Here is a 14,811-nt window from a genome sequence, read left to right as displayed (position 1 = left end):
ACTCTGTCAAATAAAAAATAAAATGCTTCAACATGTCTCAAGCTGTGAAAGGAGTAGACAATGAATCAAGCCCAATTATGATATGTGTAAAACTGCAGGTGATTGATTTGTTCACAGTTGGCAAGTTAAAAAACATCCAACATGAACACGCTTGCTGCTGAGTCTGATACAGTCGACTAAATGTCAACGTTTTTTTCTTGACTCTAACCTGATTTCATTAGTTTACAAAATTGGGTTTCTGTCACACTCAGACATTACCTACTGCACAAATGAGGTGAAATGTAATGAAGACATCTATTATTAACACTGCAGACCACATAGTTACAACTGCAGAAACAATAGCACTAAAGAAAATGTAATTATAAAGACAGCTCAAAGACACTTTGGAGCATTGGTAATGTGGCATGATTGTATGTGACAGTCTGTAATAACTTCACACATATTGGCTGCTCATGATACAACTTGTCCTCTGAAGGGTCTGACTTGCATCTGTGTTGGAGAGAGGACCTTCAGGGAGGTGCTGCGAGATCATTAAGTGGAGAGAAATCTAAAAGTAAGTTGAGCTGAGCAACAAAACAACATTATTGAGGCAAGCAGTTGCAAGCCTCCTAAAGCTTTACAATCAAACTTACTGTCGAGAAACCCAAAAATAAACACAGAAAATAGACCCATAGATTAAGGCGTAGGGATCTACTTGTGGGACAACCAGTGCTGAGTGTTTATACAGGGTATATGCAGGAATCCTGAACTCACATGTAATACCTTTTAAGACCTTTTATAAGACCCTTTCCATACATTTTAAGACCTCATCGCCACTTCCAGTTTGAACCGGTTACATTGGCGACACACTTGACCTCACATTTACTATATACAGTATTGATTGTCCTTCCTCCTTATCTTCCAACCATTTGGACGCAAACTTGCATTTCCCCATAACGATGTTGTTTAACAACCGGCGTAAACGGACCTTCGCGCGCTATCAAGCAGTGAGCGTGCGATGTCCTGTTCAGATGACGTCAAATCCAACGGGGTGCCATAAATAAACTACACAGAATCACACTACACACCTACGCAATGATTACATTCAGGCAGACTGTAGAATACAACCTCTTTGGACAATTTATATACTTATTGAAAACCAGCTACAAAATGTAATACCTTGGAAAATGCCGTTTAATACTTTTTAATAGCCTTCATTTTCACTAAATTGATTTATCAACTTGTAATACTTTTTAAGACCCAGCGGACACCCTGTTATACAACTGACTTAGAATTCAAAAGTATCTGACAGGTTCATTTAAAATAAATCTTCGTATGGAAAAAACATGAGTATTTATCAAAACATATTTATTTTTCAGGCTAAATTTAATAAATGAAGGTGGGTGGTGATGAACAATTTCCTTCAACTTTAAATCAGAAAATCATAAATATCACCTGATATTCAGAAATTGTTGTGAATGACTTTGATCCCTAGAGAAGTGAAAGTGACACGCACCCACACACCCACACACACACACACACACACACACACACACACACACACACACACATACATACACACACACACACACACACACACACACACACACACACACACACACACACACACACATTCCTCTGTAGATGTAACGGCATACAATGCATACATTACAATGCTCAATGTATGTGGTCCATCAGCCAGAGTGCTTATGAAACACGCACACACACACACACACACACACACACACACACACACACACCCACACCCACACACACGCACACACACACACACACACACACACACACACACACACACACACACCCACACACACACAGAGTGCTTATGAAACACGCACACACACCATTATCAACATCAATGAATGCACGATTGGAAATTCTTCTTTAAAGATGTGAAGCCGGAGCAATAAAACATGTTGTTCGTTAGATCTGTCTGAGAGCTCTGCTGCATTAATGTGTGTAGGTGTTGTGTTGTGTGTGTGTGTGTGTGTGTGTGTGTGTGTGTGTGTGTGTGTGTGTGTGTGTGTGTGTGTGTGTGGTGCATTTATATATGTTGTGCCTGAGGCCAACCCTACAGCACAGAACATTTCATAGAATAAAAGATGGAGAGTATACATATATGGAAGATGGAGGATAGATAACAGGAAGAAGAGTAAGAGAGAAGCCTCAGAAAGAAAACAGAAATAAAGAAGTAATAAAAGGTAAATACATGCTTTGTGTAACTTCACTGAGAAGATGTTACATTGTGCTCGTTGATACGTCTGATCCTCGGTGAGTGCTTTGGAATAACCCTCGGATTTCTGAGAATTCAAGAGACATTTGAGGCATAAGAGCATAGCAACTACTTTGTTTGCTCCTTCTAGAAACATCCCTATTTTCTGGGAATGTCTGCTTTTTTGTGCAGCTTACACTCTCCAACTATTTTATGAGGTGAAGAACACACTCTCACCCCGGCTGAAACTCACGTGACCTGCCTTTACTTCAGTCCCAGAACACCATTAGCCAGTTTAATGTTGAACAGTAATGCTCACAATGGCAGTAACAAAAAACCATTAGCAAATTGTTACTATGTGCTGAGTGCTGAGTAAGGATAATGGACTCTCTTGTACGCTCTTCTTATTGAGTGATGTCTAATTTGAACAGGAAAAAAATATACTTGCTAGAGTTGTTAGTAGATGCTCCGAAACAATAGACTGTAATCAGGACTGCGATGTGCAGCATTGCATTAAAACAGGTACAACACTTTTGAATTTGCATATTTTAATTGCATGTATAAATCGTTGACATCCAGCACGCAGGTTAAAGTGAGAACATTTTAAATTATGCTCATGTCAATCACTCCTGTCATTTGCGAGCAGCTGTTATGGAAACTGTAAAAGTAGAAGTATTGCTCCAACTATAAACTCCAACTATAAACACTTATGACAATTACAGTTAAGTATCTGAAGGGTAAAATGATAATAAATTAAATACAGGATACAGTGTTAATAATCTTAGCCTTTTCATGTATTATGGATTTGAATGTAAAAGTTAATTAAGGACTTAGATCAGAAGTTACAGAATGATAAGTGGACTACCGTTTACAATAACAATATTTCAAAGTAAATTATCTTAAGCCTGTATGTGACTGTTTTTAATAAAGCACTTTGTCATTGAACAGCATTTGGATGCTAATGCTAAGAGCGTTTGGAGAAGTTACTGTTTCTCTTTGTGATGTTGACTTTCTGTCTTCAGATATCTCAGTATATACCCTGCGTCTCTTTTCGTGCAGTGTTCGATTTTCCGTTCTAATGCATTTATAGTGAATGAGAACTTCAAAATGAGCTTTTACATGTGAGTGGGAAACAGTTTACCTCGAGCTAAACGTAACAGAGAGTGACCGAGACCTTCTGATCTCTGGCTGTGCCCTCAAACAGATTTCAGCTTCCAGAGTTGCAGGTACATCACACACATTTCTCTCACACGGAAACACACGTGTTAACTAGCACTACACATACACAAATAGAGTCTTACTGTTTGCTTGAAAACACTTCCAGTGATGTGTTTAAAATATTTGGAGAACTAGGAATTAGATGGGAAGGGAATATGAAAGCTACATTTTGTCTCAAAATGTGTTGAACCTTCTTGCAAATATATACGTTTTTTTTGGAAATCAGTTTAAGTGTTTCAATTCCACGATGGCTACTTATTATCTCTGCTTCTGTTAAAGCAGAATTTGACATGCTGGATGAATGCTACAGCCAGTGGGCAGCAGGCATGAAAAGCTCAGTCTACGGTAATGCCAATAAACACACACACACACACACACACACACACACACACACACACACACACACACACACACACACACACACACACACACACACACACACACACACACACACACACACACACACACACACACACACACACACACACACACACACACACACACACACACACACACACACACACACACACACACAGTGCAGTTTCCATAGAAATTAGGAAACTTTGTTGCATGACATCATACGAACTGTTGTTTGCAGTGACACAAAATGGCCGTAACTCATATGTGACATTAAGAGACTCTGTGCGAATTTGACAAACTCAATAAAAAAAGAGGGAGAAATAAATACAAAGGAAGAAAAAGTGTAACCGAGGAAGTAAAAGGTAAAAAGAGAGACATGGTGCCCTTGCAAACACCTTATTACTCCAACTTAATGTACTGTAAAATGTTCTCCTTCCTCTCTCTCGTCACCTGTGAGCTGTAAGTGTTGCACTCAGGTAGACGACAAGACACACGACTCTGTCAACACAACATATGACGACATTATCCCAGGCAATGACGCGTCACCGTGGCAACAGCAGCCAGTTATGGGATGTGAATGAAAATGGCTTCGCTGTGACGGATCACACTTTGTTGCTCTTTTCCCGTTAACAGTCTTTCTAACAAAACACAACTTTGTCACTTAAAAGAAAAATCCCACACACACACGAAGTAAGTAGAAGTATAAAGTAGCATACAATGGAAATACTCCTAAAAATAATGCTTAAAAGTACTTTGTTAAATGCCGTCATTGTTGTTTCCCATTAGCAGACCTTAACCCACCTCGAGTGTCTGAAAGGCTGTGGAAAGGTTTCAGGCTGATTTCCTCCATTAATTTGCTGTTCTATATAAAGCCTAACTTTACACGCGTGCCTCCAGCGCTTCTTATCAACTCAGTGAGCCCCTCAGCTCCCCTGCCTGTAATGGGTGGGGGGCAAGAAGCCGCCTGCAACCTTCAACGGCGGCAACTTCTCATCATTTGAAGCGAGGAAAGATAGAGGAGATAATTGAACGTTAATTAGCATGTTGTCTACAGGGGGCGAGGAGAGGGAAGACGGACACAGGGGTGAGGGGGGGGGGAGGCGCCCGAGGAGGTGATAGTTCTCCCTCTCTTGTCTTTCGATATATTAGCTTGGTTTTCTCTCGGCCCCTGACTTTGCTTCTTGCCTTGAGTGCCTTCACAAATTAATGACACTGTAACCAGAACATTAGCCGGGTAATGAAACACGTGGCAGTGCACAATAAAAAGGGATAATAGATATAATATAAAGGGATGTTAAAATTAATAATGACGCCATCCCCACCCAGTTAAAAGCCAACGACTTGGAACATCGTAAGAATATTCTTATTTGTTTTTAATCAGCAGTAAAACTACCTATAATGTAAAAGACAAAACAAGGTGGTCTGTTTAGATAAGTTAGCTATCCTTGTTCACATTTCACAGCGGTGAGCTATGATTGGTACTTGTTTGTTTTGCAGAGAGCCCTAAAGTTTAAGAGCAAAGGCGACGGAGTAAAAAACAAATCGTATATATCGCGGCTGCATTTGTAAAGGTTAATGACGAACATCAAAAACCACGAACAGGAGAAAACCAGATCATTAGGGGTTGATGTAGGACCTGTGAGTGTGTGCGGAGTTCACAGAGGTGGGCTGGCTGTGACTTGTGAGGCAATCATTGAGACCAGACATACCCGAGGAATGTAACAACGCCCACACACACACTTATTATCTGCAACCTGACACCTCTGGCCTCCCCATCTCTTCTGTCCATCCCTCCTTCACCTCCTTTGACTCCCATCCTCTCGTTAGACCAAAGACTAACGTTTTACTTCACAGTTGTTAGGACTCTTTTACACCACAGTTTATGAGCTATCGTATCTCCGAGTCAAACCATTAAAACAACATCACGTTGAGTGACAGGTAAATATAAAACCTGTTCATTTCCTTGTATCACTTCTCATTAAATATACATTTTGAATCCAAGTGTATAATACGGTGAATTCATTTTGCAGTTCCTGTCTCCCCTATTCTTTTAATTTATAAATTAGTATACTATTAATAATCCTTATATTCTTACCCTTCTTAGCATTATTTAATGTCTTAGATTCTCGATTTTACTCACATTTTTTGTCTTTTTCAACATATTTCTGCACAATAACTCCACTTTTAAAACTGCCCAGCTCTTCCATTTTATAATGTTGCTATAGTGCACATTGTGGGGGAAACTTCTGAAGCAATTGGAGTCAGGACTCAGAGAGACACGAGGAGAGCTGGAGCTTTGATGGCAAACACTGACTATTTTTTTAAGAGCTTTGGCCGGAGAATTCACAAGACAAGTCACGGGCCACGGTCTGACCACACGGTAGAGATGCCACAATCAATTCTGAAGACCCCTCCTGTAGCTCCAGGTTTTAACTAGTTCAGAGTGTAATAATCAACATTCTTCAATAGATAGACTAAACAGCTGAGGACACTGAATCACAGTTGTTGTCGCTTATGGCTCGGGGTCATCTACACCCCGAGAAGGATGTGTTCCAGGTGTCCCACAACAATGACTATCTCTGACCGACAGTTGCCCGGTCATAAACTGGTAACATCAACAACTTGCTAGGGCAGCCCCTCCTTAAAGGGGACCTATCATGCAAAATGCACTTTTGTACGTCTTTTATACATGAATATGTGTCCCCGGTGTTCCAGGGAACTCACCAAGTGTCAGAAAACACAACCCTCTCTATTTTCCTCCATACCCAAATCTCTAAAAAAGGGGCTGCAACGGATCTGATAAAAACTGATCCAGATTTGAACACTGTCCTGACGTCAGGACGGTGGCGCTACGGCTATTGGGCCAACTCCACCAATCAGGAGGAGACAGCCACGGCCATTGCCGTTCGAAAGCGCTGGAGACGCTGTAGTACATATGCCAGGCCTCTAGATGGTGCTGTTCTCACTGAATCTGCCCTTGCAAAAACAGAGCTAGAAATTGTCAAATTGAGCAAAATGAGGCATGGCTAAAATGCATGATCTGTTTGGTATTTTGAAAAAAAAAAGTATAAATATGCCTTATATAGGTATGGTCCTACACTATATTATTATAATATAGCATGATAGGTCCACTTTAAGAGAGATAACGGCTGCTCAAGGCTGGTCAGCTGCGTCAGAGGGCGAAGGAGGACATGCAGGGGACATTATTCCCAACACACATATGTTTAACAGTAATCTGTCATATTCTAAATGTATTTATTTGTTTGTATATTTGTACTCCTTACAGTATAAATATTGTAATTCAATTGACTTTTTTTTGTTTTTTTAAATAATATCTCTATATTTGGTCATATTGTACTTCTTAATTTCTCTTCCTGTGTTTATATACAACAATACATTTCACTTGGCAATACACTTGATTTATATTGTTGGACAGAACCTGAGATGTCATATTTAATGGCCAAAGACTGCCTCGTATTTATTGGTTTTATAAAGTTTTTCTCTGCCTTGTTCAAGTTTCCGTGTTGTATCAAGAACAACAAAGCTGAGTAATACTTTCTAAAGCCGGTAGATGAAGCTTTTTGTTGTTGTCACCTCTGTGGGCCACCAGTTAATCTGTGGTCCCAAGTCCGTGTTTTTTAACTGAGCCCCCTACTCCACACCTTGATATCAGAGCAGTGGTAAAGAGAGAACGGTCCTTTAGACTCGACCTGAACCGAAGTGTGTGACAGCTTTGAGAACAGTTCACACTTTCAATTGCTCTCTTTGTACTACTTTCTCTTTGTCCAGGTTTCTCCATTTTATTCCCCAGACTCTGTAATCTTTCTCTCTTTCCATCCGTCTACTATATAAACCTGCCTTTTTACCAGATATTTGTTATGTTACAGTTTAACAACCAATAAATATGCTAATACAACACAACACTTTACCATAATGAAATCCTGAAATAAAGCACTTCATAAAGACAGCGTTTACTGGAATAATAACTTTTGACATGACTGGATAACAATACCATTAGGCTATTGCAGCTATGACTTGACCCCAGATTAATTAGATGTCATTTTGCTGACAGGAAGAGAAAGCGTTCCTCTGCAGAGAGACAAAGGCTGGATATGCAGCACTATCAGCAGACATGATCAGATTACTATCATAAATCATTAACTGCTGCCATTGATACAGTGTGAACATGAGAACAACATCATCACATTGGAATGCTTGATGATCAGATAATATTATTAGTGTGTCAGTAATGCTTTACCCAGTTAATAAGTTCAACTTTTGTTTATAATTTAAGAAAAACGTTGGAATTTTGACATCAATTTCCCCATGTGTTTGTGTCTAAGTGACAAACGGAAACAATACTTTTTGAAATCAGAAAACGTCTGCTCTGTACACATAACAGTCGTACATCCGACGAGGAGCAGTTCCCTGGATTAATGAGCTCATTTATTTGATGGAAACATTTCTCTCTTCATTAGCCTGGATTCTATAAATGATTCTATCAATCGCTTCAGGCAACTCTGACAAAGCAAGAGAAAAACACCATGTGTTTTCACAAGCTGACAAAAGCTCCATGAGTCAAAATGAGCAAGTGGATGAATTGGTGGAGTCTGTGTGTGGAAAGAAAAAGCTTTAGTAGTTCTGTTGCTACATATGTTAGAGTTTGTGTTTTGGGTTTGTAGCTCTAATCCAGCAAGACTACTGGACGTTCATTAATACAAACAGGGAGATGAGTTCCTCAGTATACAGTCATTATTAAAATAATCAAACGCTTCTATTTCAGTCAGACAACTCACGTGTTTCTTAATATGTTTATTAGAAGCAGCATAGTTTGAGTTTGGCGTCTAGGCTCGGGCCTCATCACTCCACAGATTTACAAAGAACATTGAGTGATGATTAGATAACTATCCCCCCGAGCCTACAGGTGGAAGCTGGGGTGGTGGTGGGGTGGAAGCTGGGGGGGTGTGGTGGGTTGAAGCTGGGTGGAAGCTGGGGGGTGATGGGGTGGAAGCTGGGGGGGTGGTGGGGTGGGAAGCTGGGGTGGAAGCTGGGGGGGTGATGGGGTGGAAGCTGGGGGGGTGGTGGGGTGGAAGCTGGGGGGGTGGTGGGGTGGAAGCTGGGGTGGAAGCTTGGGGGGTGATGGGGTGGAAGCTGGGGGGGTGGTGGGGTGGAAGCTGGGGGGGGGTGGTGGGGTGGAAGCTGGGGGGGTGGAAGCGGGGTGGAAGCTGGGGGGTGATGGGGGGAAGCTGGTGGTGGTGGTGGGGTGAGAAGCTGGGGGGGTGGGTGGGGGGTGGAAGCTGGGGTGGAAGCTGGGGGGGTGATGGGGTGGAAGCTGGGGGGGTGGTGGGGTGGAAGCTGGGGGGGTGGTGGGTGGAAGCTGGGGGTGGAAGCTGGGGTGGAAGCTGGGGGTGGAAGCTGGGGGGGTGGTGGGGTGGAAGCTGGGGGTGGAAGCTGGGGTAGAAGCTGGGGTGGTGGTGAGGTGGTGGTGGGGCAGGCGAGCAGCAGCAACATGAAACACAGCAGCAGGAACATGAACGTAGCAGTAGCAAGTGAACACAGCAGCAGCAGCATAGCGAGGCAGAGGCAGGAAGACCTGGCAGCTTAAATAGAGCGGCATGTTTAGGAGAATGTGTTTGGTTGGTTGTAAGAGGGACGAGGTGCGTCACATGTTAATGTATCATTGGTGCTCGAGTTGACTGCCTGAACTCGCTCGCAGGCTTCGCCCCATTGATTTCAGTATTTGTAGGAATTACATTTACCAAAACCTCAAGACTTGAGACCACAGTCCTTTTCTTATTTCCCACGAACACTCAAAATGTTCTTCTTTTAATCATGACTGTGGTTCTTCCCCTAACATAAACCAAGTGCTTATTAGTAAAAAAAGGTTTTTGCCACAACTTAACCAATATGATTCATGTCTAATCCTAACCAACCTTAACAAAAGCGCTGTTAGATCATGGAACTGATTCATTTTTGCCCAAGCAGTTTGCAACGGTTTAGACACAAAGACACAACGATGTGTGAAAAGGCTTGTATGTGTCGCTCCACAACACAATCAACCCATTTTCTCAATCACGCATGCAGAAGACTTTCACGGTCTTGTTATTTCTGCAAAAATCCTTACCTTTCCTGGCAGATAAGAAAGAATTAACTTAAACACATTGAAAGATACGCAGCTACTAGAAAAACCTACTTCCACACATAATCAGGTGCTGAAACGGATGTGTGATGCTCAGCCAGACACATGTTATAATGACTTTATGTACATAACTCACAGCGACAAGGAAACTGAGAGAAGGAGTACTTTGACATTTATGACCTTCCCACACTACGGATGCAACGCCTCGCACACTTTAGTATAACTCCTCTGTGTGTGTGTGTCAGAGAACGATTGCCGTGTGTTTCTATCTGCGTCTACATCTGCACGAGGGTTTGTTTGTGCGAGCTTGTGCCATCGGTTGTTTACAGGTTGTTTACGCTGAAAGGAATGATTCTAAATCATTAGTGAAGGGTGCTAATTCTCCCGTTAAGCCGTTATTCCAACACTAATGGAAACAGTGTTCACCAGAGTGAGTGAGGGTACATGTGTGGAGGAGGGATGGGGCGGGCAAGGTGAAGAAGATTTCAAAATGAAGGAAGAAAATAATGCGAGGAAAGATTGGAGGTGAAGAATGGGAGAAAATGGAGCCTTGAAATGGTAAATGGGTTGAAGAGGGAAAACAAATGGAGAGGAGGGGAGATATAAATTGATAAATATGGATGCAGAAGAAGATGGGGAGCAGTGGAGAGAGGAAGAGATGAGATGGGGGGGGGGGGGAAATGGAAATATTGCCTTGTGTCTTTGTGTGTGTGTCGCTTCATGCATCAGCATCACGCCCGCCCATTATTTTATTCCCCCCTCTAGCAAGTGTTGCACAGAGACAAGCTGTTTGCAGGTGCAGGATGTATTTGAAATAGAGGTAATACAAAAGAAAAGGGACACAATATGTGAGAGGGATGAATAAGAAGAAGAAGAAGAAGAAGAGGAGGTCAAACAATTAGGACAATTACTGCCTGAGTTCCAAATTAGTGGTGTCAGTGGTGGCAGAAGATAATTCCCATTTAACGCTTCGTTTAGCTCTAAAATGCCTCACCAGGGTTATAGATGAGATCTGCATGAGAAGAATGGTGGAACTGTGTGTGTGCGTGTGTGTGTGTGTGTGTGTGTGTGTGTGTGTGTGTGTGTGTGTGTGTGTGTGTGTGTGTGTGTGTGTGTGTGTGTGTGTGTGTGTGTGTGCGCGGCCATGCGTGTGTGCCAGAGAAAATGCTGTTGACAGGGTAATTTGATGAAAGTTGACAGGTAATTTATGAAGCATATTTTTGCGTAAATGATTTTCCCCGGTCGTACTTCCTCAGTCATTCTAAACTGGTAATTGGATTTCCCTCACTTGCAAGGTAGTGAATTAGGAGTAAACTAGTTAATGAAGGACTGACTGACAGTGTGTGTGTGTGTGGTGCTGGCAGGGGGTGTGTGCATGTGTGTGTGTGTTCCCACAACAGCATTTTAAGCTTGAGTGCAAAAAAAAAGAGCGTTTTAATAAGGTGTGTGTAGATAGGTGCCGTCTCTCAGTGCAGTGGAAGTTAATGGCAAAGTTTTGGTCTGCTGCACTAACACCCCACTATTACTAACCACCTATTGCTTTATTCCCACTCAGTCAATTAAGGACCGTGGACACACACGCACACAACACACACACAGGCAAACGTCAATTAAACCAGAAAACTCTCTCCCTCCCTCACCCACTTACTTTCTCCTCTCACTCACTCTAATTGCCAGGAGTGTCTTTTCTTTATGAAGCTATCCCCAAGGTGTGTGTGTGTGAGAGAGAAAGAGTTGCCAGAGGAAAGAGTAAAAAGGCCAAAAAGATAGATCTGACAATGACAGCTTGTTATTCTCATGGGGGAAAACACACTGGGAATAAAACTATGCACACACACACACACACTGATGTCTTCCTCAAACAAGATATTATACTAAATACCAAGCTTTGACACAGACTGAGCTCAAAAAGAATAAAACGCAGCGTGAAGCCTTCATCTCCACCGCATACAAACTATTCAGAACTCTGTAGAAACTCCAGGAAACCCAGCCATCACACACATCAAGCGCCCCTAATCCACGACAAACCTAACACAACTCCACCGTTTCACTAGCCAACCTAACTAATCCAAACCAAACTGAGAGGAAACCCTGCCAGGCCTCGCTCAAACAAATTACAGCCAAACCCACTGAGACCAGACAAATCTAATGCGAATGAATGTTATCCAAGCTAATCTACTGAGCGTGAGCCCAGCCAGGCCACAGCTCACATCCAACGCTCTGTTTCAGCTCCTCCATCTGTGGAGCCGGGTACCGGATGAAAGACACAGTTCAAATGTGGGGGGACCACCGTAGGGATTCTGGCTTTAAACAACATGAATTAGTAGGCGGCAGTAAAGAGGCGGAAATAATAACTAAAACTAAGTAAATAAAGGTTTTATAGTTACACAAAACAGCAGAACAAGGCAGCAGTGTCATGGAGGAACTTGTTGTCTTTTGAGTAAAAACTACTTAAACCAACTATGCCTGATGGAGCATTAACAGCAACAGTATGCTTCTCATCAATCTGCCTCAAACCTCCAGCAGAGATTTTCTTCTTATCCTGCAGTTCGACTTCCGATTTTTAGAAGTCAATTCCTTTTGATTTAAAGTGCTCTCTCAAAACTAGACAAGTAGACTCTTTACCACTTCCCACACTCTGATAAATGATGGTTTTGTCCCCATTCAGTCACATAAACTCGATCCGTTATCAGGACAAATTCCCTGAAGTTAACCTGAAGAGGGTCTGAGCACCCCTCACCGTCTTTCTTCAGTCTCTGCCTCTCTGAGATGTTTTTGAAAGAGTTGGTTCAGTGTGGCTACAAATCCGACACCTGAGAATTGTCCTTATGCAGACTACTACTTTCTAATTAAAGAACACCCCGCAGATTAAAACCAGGTTCACGATTGTGATGTCTGAGAGCAGTTTATTTTCTCAACGGTATCCGGAGCTGATTAAGGGCCAATGAACTCTGTAACCCTATAAAGTCTTTAGAGGGGTTTAAGGCTTTTATCACATAGTGACGCACTGCTAATTTGTCCAAAGTCAGCTACTTAAAGTAAGGAGCCAAACCAAATGAGCAAGATAACTTTTAAAATCTGGCTTGTTTCTTTACACAATTCAAGTAGAAAAACAAATTAGCCACACCGTGCCTCTAAAGCAGGGGTGTCAAACTCAATTTCAACTCGGGCCACATTAGCATCATGGTTGCTCTCAAAGGGCCAGAAAAATTTCAAATTTGAGATGCATTGTGGGACATGTAGTTTATGGGCAACGTGCTTCTGTAAAGCGGCACGTAACCGTATAGTAAACATATTATATTCTTTGCAAGTTCTTGTGGGCCACATAAAATGAAGTCTCGGGCCGGATTTGGCCCCCGGGCCTTGAGTTTGACACCCCTGCTCTAAAGTAAAGACTTCGATTTCCTTGCCAGTGTTCGAAATATCAATCATCACATCATGCCAAACACTTAGACTTAGACTAAGACTAACCAAATAGAACGTTTGCATCCCAATGTACCTCCTGCAAATGAACATTTCTCTGGAATACAACCTGTAACTCCGGTCATTGCAGAAAGTAAGTATTCATATGATCTTAACCGATTCTAATGAAACTGCACACTCATTTGTGTGAGATTATTTCCATGACTTCTCCAAGACTTGTGGGATTAGACATTTCCCCCAAAACTTTTCCAGGCCTTGCAATAACTCATTTAAAATGTGATGATTTTTCTCATGACCGTACGACCCCAGTTTAATGTGTGTCCCCTGTGCAGCCTCCCCAGACAGAAGGAGACGGGAGGAGTGTGTTATTAATATGAATTGCACATCACATTCTGGCTCTGTGACGAACAGAACAGCCTGCCTCCCTCGGTGATGTGTTCTCAGTCGGCGGTGAATAAAGATGCGTCTCACCTGGAGTGTTGAGCAGTCGGGACATGCGACAGCTGTAGGAGATCAGCTGCTCGCAGTACTCTGCACTGGTGGTGATGGATGTCACCTGAAAACACAAGCACACACAAGTCTTTTTATTTGATCTTATTCAAACAGACAGGACAATTGTATGTAAAAATATGAAATGAAACATAGTGCCCCGTAATGTTTTCATTTAGCTTCCGGTGTTTTAGAGAAGCTGAGAATGGAACAAGTGAGCCATACAAATTAGGAAGGGACACCATTACAGCAGGGATATGCTACTGAAACCTGTCATCTTGCAGGTGAAAAATGCCGTCACTCGCCAATGGAGCGTTACCATTTTTAAAGTTCATGCAGTTTGCTTGTGGCTGGAGAATTACAAAGCGATGCACCACACAGATGAAGGTATTGCTTCTTTATTTAAACTGGATCTGAAGAGGGTGTTACTTTGTTCTCCCTAGCTGTAGAGTACATGACGCTGCTGATGGTGTAGGTTGGTCCAAACAAGTACAGCATAACCATGGTTACAGACTCCATTTAGTCTGTGTGTTTACAGACATCACAAGCCATAGGGAGAGGTGACTCATTTCACTCTTATCATCAGAGACTAGAAAAAAGGCCAAAACAAGCAAGAATGTTAGAAAAAAGGTGCAAAAGATATCATTATATAAAGCCCATGGGCTTTATATAATGATATCTTTTGCACCTTTTTTCCAAGGGCCAAGAATAATCAAAATGAAGGTGCAACAATTAAAGAACTTGGTTTTATACTTGGTTCGCCTTCAATATTTTCTACTTGAATGCTCCGACTGTCACTGTGAGGGACTGTGGGAGTTTATTCTTCCCAGTGTGGTTTCAGTGAAAACAATGAAGGAGTTTCTGATCAGCACACAACTGAGAAGACAGCCTGACATACAGCAGGAGAACATGTTGACAGTGCAGCGAAGAGAAAAATAAATTCACAATTCAACCAACAACAGTGTGTGCAAAC

At 42.1% G+C, this 14,811-nt stretch overlaps 1 protein-coding gene across 1 annotated transcript in view; it reads right to left on the bottom strand.

The window, feature by feature from the left end:
- Positions 1 to 14,811, bottom strand: part of cntnap2a (contactin associated protein 2a) — a 305,998-nt gene that overhangs the window by 91,370 nt on the left and 199,817 nt on the right. Inside the window, 1 exon segment of the mRNA XM_034132634.1 lies at positions 13,821 to 13,905. Within this exon segment, the coding sequence (XP_033988525.1) occupies positions 13,821 to 13,905 (85 nt within the window).

The sequence above is a fragment of the Trematomus bernacchii genome, unplaced genomic scaffold (assembly GCF_902827165.1).
Source record: "Trematomus bernacchii unplaced genomic scaffold, fTreBer1.1, whole genome shotgun sequence".
NCBI classification, from domain to species: Eukaryota; Metazoa; Chordata; class Actinopteri; order Perciformes; family Nototheniidae; genus Trematomus; species Trematomus bernacchii.
The sequence above is the reverse complement of the archived record's forward strand: the minus strand, read 5'-3'. Positions and strand labels throughout refer to the sequence as shown.